The sequence below is a fragment of the Pelodiscus sinensis genome, chromosome 5, assembly GCF_049634645.1.
Source record: "Pelodiscus sinensis isolate JC-2024 chromosome 5, ASM4963464v1, whole genome shotgun sequence".
Lineage (NCBI taxonomy): Eukaryota > Metazoa > Chordata > Testudines > Trionychidae > Pelodiscus > Pelodiscus sinensis.
In genome coordinates this window covers 123,721,102-123,742,144 of record NC_134715.1, presented here as the reverse complement: position 1 = coordinate 123,742,144, position 21,043 = coordinate 123,721,102, and the positions used below count along the sequence as shown (strand labels likewise).

At 46.2% G+C, this 21,043-nt stretch overlaps 1 long non-coding RNA gene and 2 gene segments (V, D, J or C); 2 read left to right on the top strand and 1 right to left on the bottom strand.

The window, feature by feature from the left end:
* Nucleotides 1–21,043, top strand: part of LOC102457694 (Ig kappa chain V region Mem5-like) — a 255,818-nt gene that overhangs the window by 86,946 nt on the left and 147,829 nt on the right.
* Nucleotides 1–21,043, bottom strand: part of LOC142829702 (uncharacterized) — a 415,915-nt gene that overhangs the window by 257,917 nt on the left and 136,955 nt on the right. The gene's annotated exons all lie outside the window — the stretch shown is intronic.
* LOC102456713 (immunoglobulin kappa variable 3-20-like) lies at nt 2,535–3,575 on the top strand. The segment is given in 2 exon segments: nt 2,535–2,761; nt 3,190–3,575. Coding segments are annotated over 2 exon segments (558 nt in total).

Below are 21,043 nucleotides of genomic sequence, written 5' to 3'. Positions count from 1 at the left end.
GCGGCATTCCCAGGGAGAGCTTCTTTGTAGGATGGTCAGATACATTCTGAGTTTCTCATTCAGAGTCTCTCACTTTAAAATTACCTAACCATACAAGGAATCCCAAAGGCTGGTAGCAGCAGCAGAACCATTTACTGCAGGTGCAGCCTTTTAGAATCTCATGGCCACTAGTGGGAGCTGCAGAAGTCTGAGGCGCGATATGGTCCTGGAGCCACAGCAAGGCACTGTGAAGGAAAATTATCAGGAGGACTGCTTTGTACGTCTAAAACCTTTCGATAAGGAGCTGCACTTGCTCCCAGTTCACACTAGGTGGCCATATTCACCTACAATTCCAAAGGGACAGGCTGGAAATTCCATGCTTTTGTAAAGGAGGCCAAAAAAATATTTTAGGAGCTGAAATGCAGAACTAAGAGTCCAACTATAAATCTCCAGAAACAAAATTTCAGATCTAATTGTGCAATCTTACACAGAACCTGGGTAGCACTGCCTCAGGGCTCATTAACTATTTAATGGAAGACCAGCCTATTTCTGTCCACTATACCCACCTCTGGGATTTAAATAGTAAAAATAAGAGATTAAGGATTAAGACCCCAGAACCCCTCTCTGCTTTACTATAGAGTCTGTGAGTTTATGACTAAACAACCCAAGTGCAGAGTAGTTAGGAAGAGAGGGGTTGTCCCTCACCCTGTGCAAACCTCTAATCAACATCATTCAACAGATCTCTGTGAGGTGATTCCTAGTATAAAAATGATTTTGAGGCCATTCAAATGGAGACCATCCCTAAAGCAACACTGAGAAGCTGAGAATATTTATTTCCATTCCGGCCTGAGAAATTCCATTGCAACAAAAGGGAAAGAAAGGGATTATAATGGTGAGTATATCTACACTTCCAAGTTTTGTCATCAAGTCTAACATCAACGCCCAAAAACTGACAAAACAAGAGTCACCAGAAGGTGTTCCTACTTGCTACCTCTGTCGACTGATCATGCCACACTGGGCACCATCATTAACAATGTGAGCGGTGCACTGGTTATACGTATCCCATAGGGCAGTGTTGTGGGAAGGCAGAGCTGATTGCATCTTGGGATTCCCTCTAGTTCTCCCACAGCCTCCCCAGCTGCTGGGAACAGCATTATGAGCAGCTCTATCAACTCTGTGCGAAGGCATTTCAAAGCAGCTCAGCAGTATGTCCCCTCCACAGCCTGATGTGATGTTGTGCAGAGCGGAACAGGAGCAGTCCAATAATTTGCTCTTTGTTCCTCAAACAGAACAGCTATCCCAGCTGTCAGATACTTCCCCGGAGCATTGAAAGGGGAACACCACATGCCTTCAGGGCAGCAGAGCTCAAAACACCCAGCAGAATCACCAGGGGGTTGTGGGGCTGTAGTGGAGGATGGGAGGCTGGAGGAAGGGGGAACGGAAGCAGCGCTGGCGGGGGGTGTCTGGGGGCTGTGGGGCTGGATGGGAGGAGGGGGCAGGAAGCAGACCTGGTGGGGGGGCGTGCAGCGCAGACCCCAGATGGCTGCTTGCCACGCAGGGGCGCCACTCAGCTCAGCCCGGCGCGGCAAGTGGCTGCCGCTCAGCTGCGCCCAGCTGAGCAGCACAGTGTGCCACGGAGGGAGGAGAATGGGAGCGGGGTGCCTCGCAGGGAGGGGAAGGGGGGTGGAGCTGGCCAGAAGGGGGGTAGGAAGCAGAGCTGGGAGGGGATCGGGGGCTGTGGGGCTGGAGGGGAGGATGTGGGAGCCCAGAGGAAGAGGAGAGGGAAGCAGCATGGGCGGGAGGAGGTGGGGGATGTCCAGGGGGCCGTGGGGCTGGCCGGTAGGAAGAGGGGGCGGGAAGCAGAGCTGGGGAGGGGTCGGGGGCCCTGGGGCTGGATTGGAGGAGGGAAGGCGGGAAGCAGACCTGACGAGGGGGGGGGATGCAGCCACTGGCTGCAGCTGGGCCCCAAACAGCCACTCAGCTGAGCCCCAGTGGGACAGGAAGGGGAAGGGGGTGGTGATGTATACAGCCGGGGCCGTGTACATCACGGCCCCCCCCTTCCTCCTCCCGCCATGGCGCTGTGGGGTGCGCCCCTCAGCTGGGCCGCCGCGGGGGGGGGGGGGCGAGTGCTGACGTAGACAGCCCCACCCCCTGGCTGTGTACGTCACCGCCTCGCCCCTCCTCCCCTAAGGATGACGTTCACACCATTGATTTCTAGTATAACAATAAACCTAAGTTCATTAAGTTTAACCTGGGATCAAGGCAACAATGCTGAGCTGTGGCCACTTATTTCCATCCATCCCTGTCAGTTGCTATTTCAACAGAACGCAAGCATTGGGAACAGTGTGTTCCTACAACATCTGCCATTGTGGGGCACGGATCGCAGGGATCTCAAGGACTGTGTGCTTGTATACACCATCTGCCACAATGAGGCACTGATCCTGATTAAGGTCTCTGGGTGCTGCCATTTCATAGGCATAATCTACAACAATGATAATTCCCATTTCAGCACAAAATACCACAGGCCATGTTGAGTTGAGCTTGTCATTACACTAATACCTCATCCCTTCCCTTTTTCTGAATGCTTTGGATAAAATGGAAATTTTCATATTTAACACAAATTTGCATATTGCTCATCAAAGTAATTTCCCCAGCTGCTCTGAACAGGTTAAAATGTTCCGTGTGGCTTGCTACACTGCAGTGATCAGCATCTGGTCAGTCAGACACATCAAGATGATCTCACAAGCTCACCTCATCTGGCTGATAGTGCTCTGGATCCCAGGTAAGGACCAAAACTAGAGTGAATGGGCATAGTTATAAGCAAGATCCTAATTTAAAGAGAAATGAAAAGATATAGGGACCCTATCTAGCAAATTCTTAATATCCCTCAGAGGGTTCCATTACCTTTGAGCATCTTTGTCTCATTTTAAGCTCCAATAAGAAGGCAAAACCATGTGTAAGATATTTGGGCCTGATGAAAAACCTATTAAATTGCACAGGAGTCTTTCCCTTGACTCAGCATGCCCTATATGTGTGACTGAAGAGCATTATAATGGCATAGCTGCCTCAAGTCTAATATTAGTCTCTCTGCCAAGTAAAGAGTTCTTGAAAATAGGAAATGTGCACAGGGGACTAAGAAGAAATAGCTTAATTGCTTTGACCTATTGTGTAATAAACCTCTATTCATTTTTACTCTGTTTTTGGCTTTAGACTCCAGCGGGCAGATTGTGCTGACTCAGACTCCAGAATCCCTGGCAGTGTCTCCTGGAGACAGAGTCACCATCAACTGCAAAGCCAGTTCCAGCCTCACAAGCAGCTATACAGGCAAAGAGCTCTTAGCCTGGTACCAGCAGAAATCAGGACAAGCTCCTAAACTCCTTATTTATTACGCTACCACCTTGGAAACTGGGGTCCCCGCCCGGTTCAGTGGCAGTAGATCAGGAAGCGATTACACCCTCACCATCAGCAGGGTGGAAGCAGATGATGCTGGAGATTATTACTGTCAAGAAGGAAAGTGTGACACTAACACAGTGATACAGACCAGTACAAAAACCTGCCAGTGCTGTTTTGTTCAAATATGACAGCTGCTTCCTCAGCAGTCACCTTCTTACCAAAACTATTGAGGTTTGATCAGCCTTACAGCAGTTCAGTATTTGAGCCCAAGATTATCCAAGATTGCCCTTTTGCTTACAAGCCAAGCTTGCTGTGGGAATTATTTGCTCCCATACTGAAGGTTTTTCCATCATGAGAATTAAGGATTTTTTTCTGAATTAGATGAATGTATGGAGTCTTAAAAATAATTCCTATTGCCAGGCTTATGGTGCCTGTCTGAGCATTTCAAAAAGAAAATATCCCAGTGCGGTGTTCTTGTAGTTTTGCTCCTCGGCTATTAAAGAGACAAGGTGGGTAGGGTTTACCTTTTATTGGACCAACTGCTGTTGGTGAGAGAGAAAATGTTTTTGTTTTTGCTACACTGCTCTTCCTCATGTCTGCACTAGACAGAAAAACTTTCTAGCTTTCTGAACAGACTTGGTCCAATAAAAGATATTACTTCACCTAACTTGTCTCTTCAATGCTATATTGGCAGAGGTGCCCTGTGAAGAGTTAAAACTGAGGGCTGGTTGAAAGATTTTTCTTGACAAATATATTTGAAAACCAGTAACTTTTTAAACTTTGTAGCTATTCTAATAAACATTTACATTATTCTACATTATTCCAGAAAATGTCTAATATTTCCTTGAACAATTCACACCAAAATATTATTTTAAAATGTGTATGAAATTATACACTGTAATAATTCATATAATCACAAAGTATGAAATTTTAAGGAAAAAGTCAGACTAATTTTTTCACAGAAAGTAGTTCCCATTTTTCAGTCAACCCTTGCCCTGAGCTCTAGGACAGCCTCAGGCTAGGAAAGATGCAGAGGTAGAGAGTTCAAGTCCTAGAATAAAAAAAACCTCATGTTGCTCTCTTGCAATTTGCTAAAGTAGACTCACGGACAGACGAGGACAAACTGCATAAGGAGTTCCATTCCACCCACAGTCGCTAGAGGAAAGGATGCAGCAGTGGGAACCTTCAACACAGGAACACAGTACAATTTTGACAGTTGCCAGGCCTCCAAACTGAGCTCAAAGGGGAAACAATAAAAAAGGCATTTGTATGAATTCATAGATGTTGATGTCATAACCAGACCTGCGAGCTCCGGGGCGAGAAAGCCCCATTCATAAGCTGCTCCCGGTGCCCCTGGTCTGCTGGAGACCGTCTCCAGCAAACCAGGGGCACTGGGACTGAAGCCACAGCAGCGGCGGTTCCTGACTTCTGAGGCTTTGCTCTAGCAAAGCCTCAGAAGCGCGGGAACCCGCCGCTGCTGCAGCTTCAGTCCCAGTGCCCCATGTCTGCTGGAGACGGTCTCCAGCAGACCAGGGGCACCGGGAGCAGCTTACGAACGGGGCTTTCTCGCCCCGGAGCTCGCAGGTAGCAATCTGCCACCTTGACCTCCGGGGCGAGAAAGCACTGTTCATAAGTGCGGATCCGACATAAGTCAGATCCGCGTAAGTCGGGGACTGCCTGTAGATTGCCCAGGGAGGCTGTGGAATCTCCATCTCTGGAGATGTTTAAGAGTAGGTTAGATAAATATCTATCAGGGATGGATATTTGGTCTAGACAGTATTTGGTCCTGCCATGAGGGCAGGTGACTGGACTCGATGACCTCTCAAGGTCCCTTCCAGTCCTAGTATTCTATGATTCTATGTCATATTGCCTATAGGTCAGAAAGAGAGGACACATGCCCACACTAATTTATATGCTGTTTCTTAATGCAGACTCCAGTGGGCAGATCGTGCTGACTCAGGGTACATCGATACTGCATCCCTAGTTCGGACTAGGGATGCAAATGGAGATGACCGAAGTAGTTAATGAAGCGGGGATTTAAATATCCCACGCTTCATTAACATGATCTCGCCGATGCCGAGTTTGAATCACAGATGATTCGAACCAGGAAGTGCGCGATGGGACACATTAGTTTGGACTAAAGCCCTTAGTCCGAACTAACGTTACTTCTCAAAAAATGAGGAGTAATGTTAGTTCGGACTAAGGGCTTTAGTCCGAACTAACGCGTCCCGGCGCGCACTTCCTGGTTCAAATCTGCTGTGATTCGAACTTTCAGAGAGAGTTGTGAAAAACCTTTCAGCATCACAGACTCCTTCTGCTCCCCCTGCTGTACCATCTGATTTTGTTGGCTCTTTCTCAAAACCAGTGTCCAAACTTCTAGCACCACTGTTGACCCAATTCCAAACTGCAGGAAAGGACCTGGCCTTGTACTTCAGCTTCTCAGTGAAGGAGAAATCAGTGATATGGAGCCTGAGTATCCCAAGCCAGTCTTCATTGATTCACACATCTACCCAGAGCTGGGGGAGAGCTGATCACAAGCATCATGCAGGGAAACCCATCTCTCAGGAATCCATCCCAACACCATTGTCTATAGATGGCAAAGCTGCTTCAAGAATTCACTGTAATCTGACAGCAAAGAAAATCTCCTGTTTCTTACACAGCTCCCTTTCTTCACAACCCTGCATAACCCAAACCAGCAACACCACAGCATGTCTTCCCAAAGTGACATTTGTTTGCACATTCAGAAAAACAACTTGAAAGAGTATAAATAATAGTGCAACCCAGTGATTCCTTCCCTAACATTAACACACTGCAGGATATTGTCCAGCCAGACAAACTGTTAAAAACATTTATTTCCATTGAGAAATGTTCGTTATACTGACTCAATTGGGGATTACTTTTTCCTACAATAACAATGTAGAGGAGACACAAATGCGAGGGGGGAACTGGAGACAATGAGAGAAAGGGCAGGAGGGGAGGTGTCAGTGGAAGGGGGGACAGGGTGATGCTGGAAGAGGAGAGGGGAAGGGCATTGGGGATTGGAGGGAGAGGTGCTGGGAGAAGGCTTGACAGAAAGGGTAGGCCTGAGGAAGGTGGGGCTGGAACAAGTCATGTGTGAGGGCACAGGGGCATGAGGGAATGGGGTCAGTGGGTGGTGAGGGATTGGGCATCAGGGAAAAAAGGGCAAAGGGGGCAGGGAAGTAAGGGAAGGGGGAGGCACCAGGAGGGTGCAGAGCTAAGGGAAGGTGCAGGTGCCAGGGGATTCTGGGGGTGAAGCAGAAGGGCAGACACCTGCAGGGGAGGGACCAGCACCAGAGGAGAGAGGCAAGGGAATGAGGAGGGGTAGCTCACATGATCAGAGTGGGGCTACTGGAGGAGTGGGCATGGGGGGCAGAGAAAGGCTGGTGGAGGAGGGGCAGGTCTCAGGAAGGCTGAGGACAGTGAGAAGGGCACGAGTCAGGACAGCAGAGGAGGGTGAGGGTTTGGGGGGCATCAGGGGAGTTGATGGAGCAAGAGGAGGAGACATGCCAGCAGAGTGGAAAGGTAGATATTTATTAATAACTTGAGTGCCACAATGGCACATCCAAACAAGCCACATGAATTCAGTACTGGTGCACAACACAAAATTCATTCTGCTCATGGGAGGAAACTCTTAGAGGGAACACTTCCCCACCCCCTGACCTCCCAGCCTCTCCACCCCCACATTAATGTCACACACATTGAGTTAATGCAATTGCAGGATAGTTGCATGCGGGGGAGGGGTTGGTGCAGGCCAAACTAATCTCTATTGGTAGGAGGATGGTGGGAAAAGTCCTGGGGGGGGGGAGGGTGTCACATAACACTTTTTACTTTTGGTCATGTGCTCAACTTGCCCGGAGAGGGTTACCTCCAGAGGCATGGCTAATGGGGGCTGGGGAGTGGTTAACAGAGGTCAGGGGTGTGGCTAATGGTGGGTCACAGTACATTTTAAAAAAATTCTTTGGGTGCAACACCCTAATGAAATGTGCTGTGCACGCCTATGATTAAGACCAAAAAGAACATCTGCCATTATGTGTAATACTGGGGAGCCTGAGATAGCTGGCACAGGCCAGCTGGAGTGGCTATGTAGCATACCCTGGCAGAGAGCAGGGTCACAGAGCAGATACAAGTTGGTAAGATAAGCACTGATGGGCTCTTATAAGATTATGGTTTCCTTCTGGCAGTAGGATGTACGGTTGCTGAAAGCTACTATTATATTAACAATGTTTCATCTGGTTAAACAGAAGTCTGGGGGTATTTCAAACTAAGCCATACTGAATAGATCTATGGTTCATAGTGGAGCACAAGCTATGTATGAGTCAGTGTGACACTGGTATAAAAAAAGCAAATATGATTCTGGGATGCATTAACAGGAGAAGGTCCAGAGAAGAGCAACAAAAATGATTAAATGTCTAGAAAACATGAGCTATGAGGGAAGACTGAAGGAACTAGGCTTGTTTAGTTTAGACAAGAGGATACTGAGAGGGCACACGATAGCAGTTTTCAAGTATCTAAAAGGGTGTTACAAGGAGGAAGGAGAAAAATTGTTCACCTTGGCCTCTGAGGTCATAACAAGAAGCAATGCGCTTAAATTGCAGTGAGGGTGGTTTAGGTTGGACATTAGGAAATCTTCCTAACTGTCAGGGTGGTTAAACACTGGAATAAATTGCCTAGGGAGGTTGTGGAACCTCCATCACTGGAGATACAGGCAGTCCCCGAGTTACGCGGATCCGACTTATGTCGGATCCGCAGTTACGAACGGGGTTCCTCTCCCTGGTCTCCAGCAGACCAGGGAGAGGAAGCAAAGCGGCGGAACACATGGGCAGCGGACAGGGCTGTCCGCTGCCCACGCGCTCCGAGGCTTGGCTCTGCTTTGCCCCCCCCCGTCCCCCTGGTCTGCAGACCGGGGGGGGGGGGGGGCAAAGCAGAGCCAAGCCGCGGAGCGCCCGGTCAGCTGACAGCTGACAGCCCAGTGGCTGACTACCAGGGGAACAGGGGGGGGGGGACGGGGGCAAAGCAGAGCCAAGCCGCGGAGCGCGCGGTCAGCTGACAGCCCAGACGCGTCTGGGCTGTCCCGCTGCCCCCGTGCTCCGTGGCTTTGCTCCAGACACCTGTGGTACAGCAGCTGGGGCGCTGCCAGTTGGTCCCGTAGCGCCGCTCTGGGCGCTACTGGACCAACCGGGCAGCACCCCAGCTGTTCTGCCCCAGGCGTCCTGATTCAGCCACTGCTGGTCAGATTCAGCAGCGGCTGAATCAGGATGCCTGGGACAGAGCAGCTTGGGTGCTGCTGGGTTGGTCCAGTAGCACCGAGGAGCGGCGGCGCTACTGGACCAACCCAGCAGCACCCCAGCTGCTCTACCCCAGGCGTCCCACTAGGGCACAGGGAATGGACCTTTATGCAGAGCAGCTGCTTTGCATACTTCCACCCACACAAGTGTCTCTTGCAACGATGGGCACATATAAAAGGGTCATTTGCCAGGCTTGGATTCTCACAGTCCATCAGACTAGAAGATCCAAAATGAATTTACAGACTCAACTCGTCTGTCTCCTAGTGCTCTGGATTCAGGGTAAGAATATGATGGGGCACATAAGATTAAGTTGATGATCTCTGACCAATATTTATCATAGATTTCTTCATCAAACCCAGATTAATTCTTCTTCCCATGAGATCCCAGGCAGAGATATTCAATTGGAAACAGAGTGACTAAGCAATTTAAATGAAAAGGAGACATTAGGTATTTGCTATTATAAAACTAAATCTGCATGTCCCTTGTCTTTTCTTATAATGCTTTTCTCTCTCATCCAGATGCAAAAGGGCAAATTGTCATGACTCAGAGTCCACAATCCTTGGCAGTGTTTCCAGGAGACAGAATCACTATCAACTGCAAAGCCAGTTCCAGTGCTAGCAACTGGATGTCCTGGTACCAACAGAAAACAGGACAAGCACCTAAGCTTCTCATCTATCAAGCCTCTAGCCGTCCCTCTGGGATCCCAGACCGGTTCAGCGGCAGTGGGTCTGGCACCGACTTCACATTCACCATCAGTCGGGTTGAAGCAGATGATGCTGGAGATTATTACTGTCTACAATCTCAAAGCTGGCCTCTCACACTGATACAGACCAATACAAAAACCTCTCCCTGCTTTCTTCAGTTTCTGTTCCCCACTGTAACCGCTGATGCCTGTAGAAAATCAACGTTTCTCTCCAGCTGCTGCTATCTCAAAGTCAGACGCACTGACAGCAACTCTGGGCCCCAGGGCAGAACAATCAATGGGCTCCACCAACCCCCCCCCCACACACACACACACTCACGCACAAGCATTGCTCCCACAGACACAGTTCATCGGACATTTGGTTGGTGCGGTGGTGCCCAGGGAGCTGCTGGCTGCACTGTTCGGAATGCGCTTGCATCCCGGTGAGGGCTTCCACATGACTGCCCGATGGGGTTGCCAATTACCTAATTGCACAAACCCACAGTCCCTTGCTCCACTCTCTACTCTGCCCCTTCTTCGAGGCCTTGTCTCCTCAGTAACTCCATCCCCCCTCCCTCTGTCTCTCACTCTCTCCCACCTTCACTCACTTTCACCAAACTAGAGTGACGAAGGTGCAGACTGTGGGAAGGAGTTTTGGTGTGTGAGGGGATAAAGGATCAGGCTGTGAGGAGAAATTTGGTTGCAGAAGGGGCTTCAGGCTCTGGGGGCAGGAAGGGGATAGAATTTACCTCAGGCAGCACCTGAAAGCAACCGGCACACGCCTGTGGCAGGAGTTCCTAGACAGAGGAGTTAGGGAGTCTCCACACACCACTGACTACTCACAGGCACCACCCTCACAGCTCCCATTGGCAACAGTTTCTGGCTAATGTAAACTGTGGAGTTGGTGCTTGGGACGGGGGAGCAAATGGAAACTCACCCCCCAAGTGCCGTAGGGACATGGAGCAAAGGAGGGCAGGAAGTCTGCCTTAGCCCTGCTATGCTGCTGCTGCTGGTGGTGGCCAAGGACCCCCAGGTGCTTTTAAATTGCCTAGACCTCAGGGCAATTGACCCCTTTGTTCCCATCCTTCCATATGCTTATGCTCCATCCTCGGGACAGGGATTCTGACATGTAATTAGATTCTAACACATAATTAATAATTAGGGATTCTAACACTTAATTAATAATTCAGTTATTGGATAGAGTTGTTTTGCATCTCATATTTCCTCCCCTCCCCCTCACACATATATGCACGTGAACTTACCTTTTACAGGGAGGAAAAAAGAGCTCATTAGATCAACATACATTTTATTAAGTGCTGATTTTGTCCAATAGGCTACATATTGGACTGAAAAAAAAAGATGACTTGGAGGTGGATGGAAATTTAGATCTGGGTTGTAGTTTCAGCATCCTGGGGCAGATTGTGATGATGCAGTCCCCAAAGTCCCTGTCAATATTTCCTGGAAGTAGAGACATCACTGACTCCAAGGCCAGTAAAGGCATTAGCAATGCTTTAGACAGGCACCAGCAGAAAGCCACCTACAATTTTAAACTATTTATAGCCTGCTTATCTTCCCACTGGGATTCCCACCCTTTTCAAAGGCAGTAACTAAGAATATGATTTTATCTTCACAACCAGCTGAAAAAGAGAGATTAGCAGCCTATGTCTACACTAGACGAGACAGGTTGGCTTAAGACATGCCACTGAGCTATGGAAAACGCATAGCTGCATTTGGCTTATCTTAAGCTAAGTCGCCACAGCATCTATACTATAAGATATTTTGAAATAATGCTGTAGTGTAGACATACCCTGAGAGAGTGCAGGGTCATTTTCCAGGATAGGTTCTAGATTTCTGATAATTCATCGGAGGGATTTAAGTTGTAGACTGTAGGTGATGACAAGTGATGTTCTGTTATTTTATTTTCTTGGCCTGTCTTGAAGTATTTCAGGTCTGGGTACTCTCCTGGCTCTGACCATCTGTTTATTCACTTCTTCAGGTGGGCATTTATGTTTTAAGAATGCTCTATATAGATCCTGTAGGTATTTGTCTCTGTCTGTGGGATTGGAGCAAATCTGCTTGTATCTTAGGGCTCAGCTATAAACAGTAGATTGAGAAATAGGTCTTGGATGGAAGCTAGAGGCACGAAGGTAAGTGTAACAGTCAATAGGTTTTGAGTATGAAGGTGGTGGTAATATGTCCATTGTGTAATTGTACTGTAATGTCAAGGAAGTGGATCTCTTATGTGGACTTTTCCAGGCTGAGATTGATGGTGGGGTGGAAGTTATTGAAATTCTTCAAGCATATGTAGTCCCCTTACTAAAGATACCTCTGCTTATTCTCTGGGAAGATCCTGTGTGCTGCAATCTAGCCCCAAAGACTCTCACAATCAACCAGGTTGAATCTGAAGATGCTGGAGATTAAAACCATGTTGGCTGTTACCTATCGCCTTATTTTCTTCCAGACATTTGCAGATGAATTCCCTAATTACCTGCTCCATTATCTTTCCTGTCACAGAAGTTAAATTGACTGGTTTGTAGTTTTCTGGATTGTTCTTATGTAAGAACATACGTCCTTATGTTCTTATTTCCCATTGAGTAGATGGACACTATATTTGCCCTTTTCCAGTCTTCTGGAATCTCTCCCGACTTCCATTATATTTCAAAGATGATAACTAACGGCTCAGATACCTCCTCTATCAGCTCCTTGAGTATTCTACATTGCATTTCATCAGACCCTGGTGACCTGAAGACATCTAACCTTTCTAAGTATATTTAACTTTTTCTTTTTTTATTTTATCTTCTAAACCTACCCAGTTTCCACTAGCATTCACCATCTTAGGCATCCCGTCACCATCAAACTTTTTAGTGAAAACTAAAACAAAGAGGTCGTTAAGCACCTCTGCCATTTTCCAAGTTCCCTGTTATTGTTCATTCCTCATCACTGAGCAAGGGGCCTACCCTGTCCTTGGCCTTCCCCTTGCTTCTAAGATATTTATAGAATGTCTTCTCAATCTACCTCGAGACATAAAGAGTAACAAGATCATTTTCTGCCTTTGCCTTTCTAATCTTGCCCCTGAATACTTGTGTTGTTTGCTTATGTTCATCCTCTGTAATTTGATCTAGTTTCCAATTTTTGTAGGACTCCTCTTTGATTTTTTTAGGTCATGCAAGATCTACTGTTTCAGACAAGGTGGTCTCTTGACATACTTTCTATATATGCTACTTGATGTAAGAGGACTACAGCAGCACGCTCCAGTGACACAGTCCACAGAGACAGAGCGTAACTGGCTAGTGCAAGATAGAGTCACATTCCTGTTCATCCAGAAATATAATTTATGCCATCATATGCCAACAGTGTCCTTCTGCTATGTACATTGGACAGACTTCTCAGACACTTAGCCAAATAATTAATGCCCACATATCAGACATCTTCACAAGGAAAAACCAGTTTCTTTTCATTTCAACCTACCTGGACATAGTCTTAATGACCTTACTACATGCATCTTACTTCAAAGAGACTTTAACACCAGATTACAGAGGGAAACTTCAGAACTTTCATTCATGCTTAAATTTGACACTTTACGAATGGGCCTTAACAAAGATGCTAATTACCTTACCCATTACAAAGATAGCTTCCCCACTTATCCCTCCTGACTAGCCATTCATTGACTCATAAATAGATATTCCCTCCCTCTCTCTCCCTCACCCCACCTTCTGTACTAAATCTGATTTGTCAGTTTAATAATGTGTTCACTTTTTTCATTGTATTCCTTTTGTATATATGGTCATGCCAATTCTTTTCCAGAATATGATCTGAGGAAGTGAGTCTGGTCCATGAAAGCTCAACATCTATTAAACCATCTTGTTAGTCTTTAAAGTGCTAAAGCAAAATACAGGACTATGTAGCACTTTAAAGACTAACAAGATGGTTTATTAGATGATGAGCTTTCATGGGCCAGACCCACTTCCTCAGATCAAATAGTGGAAGAAAATGGTCACAACCATATATACCAAAGGATACAATTAAAAAAATGAACACATATGAAAAGGACAAATCACATTTCAGAACAGAAGGGGAATGCGGTGGAAGCGGAGGAAGGAAGGTAAGTGTCTGTAAATTAATGATATTAGAGGTGGGGAAAGTTAGATGTCTGTGAGCTAATGGTATTAGAGGTGATAATTGGGGAAGCTCTCTTGGTAATGGGTAAGGTAGTTGGGGTCTTTGTTCAATCCCCCCGGAGATTGTCGAATTTTAACATGAATAACAGTTCAGAGGATTGTGCAAATGTAAAAGGTCTTTGTAGCAGAATGCAGGTGATTAAGTCGTTGAGACAGTGTCCTTTCTGGCTGAAATGGCAAGAAAATAGTTTTTTCTTTGTGATCTTGTCTGATATCTGTTTTGTGGGCATTAATCCTTTGACGAAGTGTCTGAGACGTTTGTCCAATGTACATAGCAGACGGACACTTTCGGCACATGATAGCATAAATTATATTTCTGGATGCGCAGGAATGTGTGTTCTTGATCTTATAACTCACTTGCTTAGGTCCAATAATGGTATCAGCAGAATGAATATGTGGACAAAGCTGGCAATGGGGTTTGTTGCAAGGAAAGGTACCAGGGTTGGTATTAGTGTGGTATGTCCTGTGGTTGTTGGTAAGAATCATCTTGAGGTTAGGTGGTTGTCTATAGGAGACTATGGGTCTGTCTCCCAGAGCCTCTTGGAGTATGGTATCCTGATCCAGTATAGGCTGTAGTTTATTGATAATGTGTTGGACAGGTTTAAGTTGGGGGTTGTAGGTGATGACAAGTGGTGTTCTATTGTTGGTTTTCTTGGGTCTGTCTTGAAGTAGATGGTTTCTAGGTATTCGTCTGGCTCTTTCAATTTGATTTTTTACTTCTTTGGGTGGGTAGTTGAGATTTATAAATGCTTGGTAGAGATCCTGAAGCTTCTGGTCTCTGTCAGTGGGATTAGAGCAGATGCGGTTGTATCGAAGGGCTTGGCTATAGACGATGGATTGTATGGTGTGTTCTGGATGGGAGCTGGAAGCATGTAGGTAACTGTATGAGTCAGTGGGTTTTCTGTAGAGAGTGGTGTCTAATTTTCCATTGTTGATTTGTACTGTGGTGTCCAGGAAGTGGACCTCTCGTGTAGAATGGTCCAGGCTGAGGTTGATGGTGGGGTGTAGGTTGTTGAAATCTCTGTGGAATATCTCCAGTGTTTCTTGGCCATGCGTCCAAGTGCTACACAGATTTTCCTTTCGTTTTAGCAAGATCAGACTAACACAGCTACCTCTCTATTAATATTCATTCATGCTGGTTTCACTGACTGTTCATGTAAACAAAAGGCAACATTTCTGTGATGTAGCGGGGGTGCTGTCTGCTGTGTAACCAGGTGTCCCCCTGTGCTGTGATGTGTGATTCCTATTGACTCACCCACCTGTGTATTAGCCCAGACACCTAGTCCCAGCCTGGGCAGTTAGCAAAGCTCCTCCCAGGGGGGGAGAGAAAGGGAGGGAGGCAAAGACGAACACCAGGTGTCGGGAAGAGAGTCAGTTGCTGGCTGGAAAACATGATGGGAACAACCTAAGCTGAGGACTGAGGGTCTGGAGGCCATGGAACCCCTAACCTCAGGGGTCTGAGGCATCCTGGCCATGACTCCTGTAAGCACATCACCTCTAGGCTGCGCTGTATCCTGGAGAAGCAATAAAACCTCTCCATTCTACTGGCTGGCAGAGTCTGTTCTTGCTGCTACAGGACTGCAGGATTGAGGGAAACCCTAACTGTGCCATCACAATTTCACATCAGGATTATTTTTCATGACCTGCCTCTGATAAAGAAGTTGCTGACCTTCCTCCATAGTTTATAGAAACTTTCCCCTTAATGCTCAGAGGGAATCTGGGAGTTTTCAAAGCAAATACATTTTCAAAGGAATTAACAAAAAAGACTTTAGATCAGAAACTAGTAATAACTTGAATCAACTTGAAGAGGTTCCTGTCTCTATAACAACATTTTAAACTTTATATAGAGATAAGTAAAATACACTGGCAGGCTATGGACTGCACTGTGTGAGTTACAGATAAACAGCTGACCTTGGTCCTGGATTTCTTCCTTGCACAGTTTTGTTACTTTCACCACCTGTATAAAAATAGTACATTAGTGGACCCAATTCTACATTTGATACCACCATACTGCAGTGTTGTAGACAAGTGACAGATTTGTAAGGACAAAATTTTCCCTTTCACTTCGTCTATACATCACATTGGTTACTCGAGACATTTTTTAAAAGAATTTAAAGGTGTTCAATTGAATAAAAAAAATTAATAAATCAGTGTTCTGATTCACTTTCCTGATCAATTAATTTAATAGGCAAATTGCTCTTTGTGGCATAAAAAGTTAAAATAACATTTTTCTTCCACTGTAGAGTACCATTATTAGAAAGTATTTTATGATAGTGATGTGATAATTTTTCTTTTTTAAAAAACCCACAATATTCAGACAGAGCTGGGCAGCCTAGTGCTTTATTGCCCTTCACTCTGCATTTCAGGATGTGATAGAAGGCCCACAAGAGTGACTATACCTAAAGACATTGAACCTACATTGCTAATATTGTTATGATGAGGGACACAGAGAAACAGCAGTACCCTAGCTGTCTATGCTAGATTATGCCAGAATACAAGAAACTCTCAATATCACAAGGTTGTCGAGCCCAAATCTCTACAATTACCACTGATATGGGCAGCTGTGCAGGACATCCCAACCGAGACTTCAAGTGGTATTTCCAGGGAAAGCTTCTTTATAGGATGCTTGGAGACATTCCGAGTGTCCCATTCAGAGTCCTTTACACACTTGAAAATTACCTAACCATACAAGGAATCCCAAAGGCTGGTAGCAGAAGCAGAAACATTTACTGCAAGTGGAGCCTTTAAGAATCTTCATGGTCATCTATGGGAGTTGCACCTAACACCTAACACCTTTCAAAAAGGAGCTGCATTTGCAAACAGTTTACAGCAGGTGGCCACATTCAACTACCATTCCAACTACCATGCTGCAAGCTCCATGCTTTTGTAAAGGAGGCCAAATGAATATTTTGAGAGCTGAAATACAGAATCGTGAGTCCAACTTTAAATCTCCAGGAACAAAAGTTAAGGTCTATTTGTAAAATCTTACACAGACCATGGATAGCACTGCCACAGGGCTCCCTATTTAATGGGAGACCAGCTTATTCCTGTCCACTACAGTACATTTACTTTAAGGATTTAAATGGCAGAAACAGGAGGTTAAGAGCTAAAGGCCCCACAGCTCCTATGTGCATTACCATAGAGTCTGTGAGGTGATGACTAAACAACCCAGTGGGAAGTAGCTAAAAAGAGAAGGGATACCCTCTCCCTGCACAGACTCCCCCCCCCCCCCCCCCAATGCTGACCTCTAATTAATATCATTCAATTAATCTTTGTGAGGTGACTCCTAGTATAAAAATGATTCTGAGGCCATTACATGTAACCCAGCAGCCAAGCAACACTAAGGAGCTGAGAATATTTATTTCCATGCCAACCATTTCCATTAATATGGGTTTTTTTTAAATCTCACCAAAAAATGAGACCTGGGACAGATGAAGACCTCCGGGTACCACCATCACTGTCAACAGAAATTCCAGTTTAACAAAAACTGAGGATGCTTTCCGAGAGCACAGCAGGTAGCATTTGCCTATTTCATCCCTGGCTTCTTTAACTTCTCTTTTTCTGGGCTTTTCAGTCAGCTGGGAATTTACATCTCTGAACCACAATTTGTATATTTCACACCCAAGCAATGCTGCTCTGCAGTTCTGTGCCCTTAAAAACGTTCCATGTCAGTGGTAGCATTTGCTGATCAGCGTCAGGTCAGTAAGACGTAGCAAGATGATCTCACAGGCTCAGCTCATCTGGCTGTTAGTGCTCTGGGTCACGGGTAAGGATCAAAGGAAGGGGGTCTGGATCATTTAAGCCACAAAGATCTATGGTAAAATTTAAGAGATCTGGAAATGTTGTATACGGACACAACCATTCTGCCATTCCTGATAGCAACTACTGAAAACATGGCACCTGACTTCAAGTAAAAGGGAAAAGATTTGAGAAAAATACAAGAAAATTGAAAACTGGGAATGAACAAGCCCAGCTCAGACAATGTTAGCATCATATCATTATATGTCTATAAATGCTATATTTATTCATGCTTTGTTCATTTATTCATGCTATGTGTATGGACTAGAGACAGAGAGACTGTACATGTACATACTAATTAATATTCTGTTTCTTAATTTAGACTCCAGTGGGCAGATTGTGCTGACTCAGACTCCAGAATCCCTGGCTGTATCTCCAGGAGACACAGTCACTATCCACTGCAAAGCTAGTTCAAGTGTCACCAGTGGTAGCTATAACTACCTAGCCTGGTACCAACAGAAACCAGGACAAGCACCGAAGCGCCTTATCTACCTTGCTTCCACCCGTCCCTCTGGGGTCCCAGACCGGTTCAGTGGCAGTGGGTCTGGCACCGACTTCACATTCACCATCAGCTGGGTTGAAGTGGACGATGCTGGAGAATATTACTGTCAGTATCACTACACCACCCCTCTCACACAGTGATACAGACCAGCACAAAAACCTGCCTGTGCAGTTCAATTCATGTCACAGCTGCTTCCTACACGTTCACTTTCTGTGCGACTGCCACACTTGATTGGGAGATGGAGGCGAGCCGCTGGGCTACAGACATGGCTGCTCTTCCACAGTTCCCCAGCCTGCAGCACAGACAGGAATAAGGACATTGCCCAGGTGGTTTTTATTCCAAATATCCCCTGAACTGCTCTTCCACAGAGTCAAAGATTTTGTTCCCCAAACACAAACAATGACTGCCACTTACTGCCCTAGGAACCTCTGGGTGCATTTCAGAGGTAACACAGACATGGGCAGCCCAGGGCTTCATTGGCAGTGACAAAGTGTGGGGGAAAGATGTGAGAATCTGAGTGTTGGGGCTCCTGGAAGCTGGGAAGGCTGCAGATGCAGCAAAGGAACAAGGCACAGGGCTCCCTGCTCACCTTGCTTAATAGAGACATGACATGACACCGACAGACCATGACAGGAGCTGCATGCAGCCCTAAGAGCCCTGCCATAGTGCCATGCCATTTCCTAGAACTGGGGTGAGGCAGAGCACAGGAACAGAACAGGTTCTGCCGACAGTCTAGCTGCAGCGGTGCTGACACCTACATGTAAATAAGGAGACACAGGCTAGCTCTACACTACAAAAAGTCAAGTTGGAAAAATATACACAAGTTGCGGTTCACAATTTGCGTATCTTTTTCCGCTTTTCTTTCTAAAGAGGCTTTTCCGAAATTTGGCCCATTTACATGGGGCCAAATTTCAGAAAAACCTTGGCTTTTCATACATCCCTTCTTCCTCATACAGTAAGAATTACTGGGATGGTGAAGATACATCTGCTTTTTTGGAAATTGTTCCAAAAAAGTGAACACATTCCTTGGACACGGCCTAGCTTTTCCAGGATTCCACCGGTATCCCAGAAAAGCTCTGCTGTCTACAAATAGGTACAGGGAATTAGCACCAAGGACTGGCCCAAAACCCCACTGAAGCCAGTGGAAAGATTCCTAGTGATGTCAGTGAAGTTTAGATCAAACAATACTTGGCCCAATCGGGGGTTACCAATGTTTACTGAATGGGCCAACGTACTCCTTAACACAAGCCAATGTATCATTATTCTGTCAGCAAGAGCACACAGTACTGTTGCTGTGAGGAGATCTCTGCTGTAGGAGCATGAACCAACCGGGACCTAGCCCAGCAGTTCTCAAACTGCAGGTCACAACCGTGTACTGGGTGGTGGAATGTCAGACACTAGGTCTCATTGCTGCAAGCAGATCAGTTGACCAGTGGAAGTGCTAACACAGACTACTTGCCTGTTCTGGCACCACAGACTGTGCTGTGTTCCAGAAGAGGCCGGGAACAGGACTGGTTCCAAGTGTGTGTGTGGAGAGGAGAGGAGAGGAGAGGAGATCCACCCACTACCTCTGCCATGAGCACTAGATTTACCCTCCCATTGGCTGGAACCCTACTGCAGGCTGCTTTTAGAGTACAGCATAGTCGGGATAGCAGGAGAGGCAGCAAGCCTACCTTAGCATCCCTACTGCACTGCTGACCGGAAAGTTGCTTAAGTGCCTCTGACCTCAGCCCTGACACACCCAAAGCCCCTTCAACACTCCAAAACTCTCATCGTCCGCCCTAACCCAGAGCCCACATGCCAGTGAAATTGTGAGGGGCTGTGGGCATCAACAATTTTCCTCAACGGGGCCATGAGACACAAGTTTGAAAACCGCTGACCTAGACAACGGTGACGAGCACAGAATGTTTATTTTCAGTCACCCCTCATGAGTGGCATTTCAGACCTTCATGACAGAACTGCACAGGGTCTTGGGGGGTTGAGCTTGTTTATTTCAGCTGGTGGGGCCCGTCCTGGTTCTGTGCATCTCTATCGAGCACCTGAATTTTCATCTGAGCCAGATTTGCATATTTCCATCCAAGTGGGATTTCTCTGCAGCTCTGAACACTTATAAATCATCCCCTGTTGCTTGTTATGCTTGGCCACTGGCATCTGGGCAGTCAGACGTATCAAGATGATCTCACAAGCGCCACTCATCTGGCTGTTGGTGCTCTGGATCCAGGGTAAGGATCAAACCAAGAGGCAACTGTCTGAATTTAAATGATTATTTACTAATTCTTTATGCCGTAGCACCTTAATGGCCTAAATAGGTCTCAAGACAGCTTTGTTTGAGACACTGTGCAGACAGATCATAAAAAGTTGGTCTCTGTCCTAAAGAGCTTCAGATTGAAACTTTTTTGTATTGACTTAAGCTGGAGATGCTGAATATCACACAATATGTTCCTCACAGATCATCGCTAACTTTAGAAAATATTTCTTTTATTAAAACTGCCATAAAAGAAACAAAAACATATGAGAAGGCCAAGAGCAACAGATTATAATGAAAGAGTTTTATTTTTGTTACTAAAGTCAGGTGATGTTCTAGAATAATTCTATAAAGACTGTCACTACATAGATATTTTATAAATATTATAATGTGCTAAATTACATATTATTCCTAACTTCAGATGCCAGAGGGGACATTGTGCTGACTCAGTCTCCAGAATCCCTGGCAGTGTCTCCAGGAGACAGAGTCACCATCAACTGCAAAGCCAGCTCCAGCCTTACTTCCTGGGGCAGAAACTACTTAGCCTGGTACCAACAGAAAAGGGGACAAACTCCTCAGCTCCTCATCTATGGCGCTTCCACCCGCGCCTCTGGGATCCCAGACCGGTTCAGTGGCAGTGGGTCTGGGACCGATTTCACTCTCACCATCAGCAGGGTTGAAGTGGATGATGCTGGAGATTATTACTGTCAGCAAAGCTATGAAACCCCTCTCACACGGTGATAAAGAGCAGCACAAAAACCTCCCTATGCTGTTCAGTTCAGAGTTACAGCTGCCTCCTGCAGGGACCTGCTTAGTGCAGCTGCTACACTTATTTACATACTCAGACTTTTGTCTAGAAGGGGAAAGTTTTGCTCAGCCTTTCAGCACCACACAGGCTCTGTCTGCCCACTGCCCCATGCACGTAGAAAGTAGACAAACAAACCAGATAGGTTTCTGGCT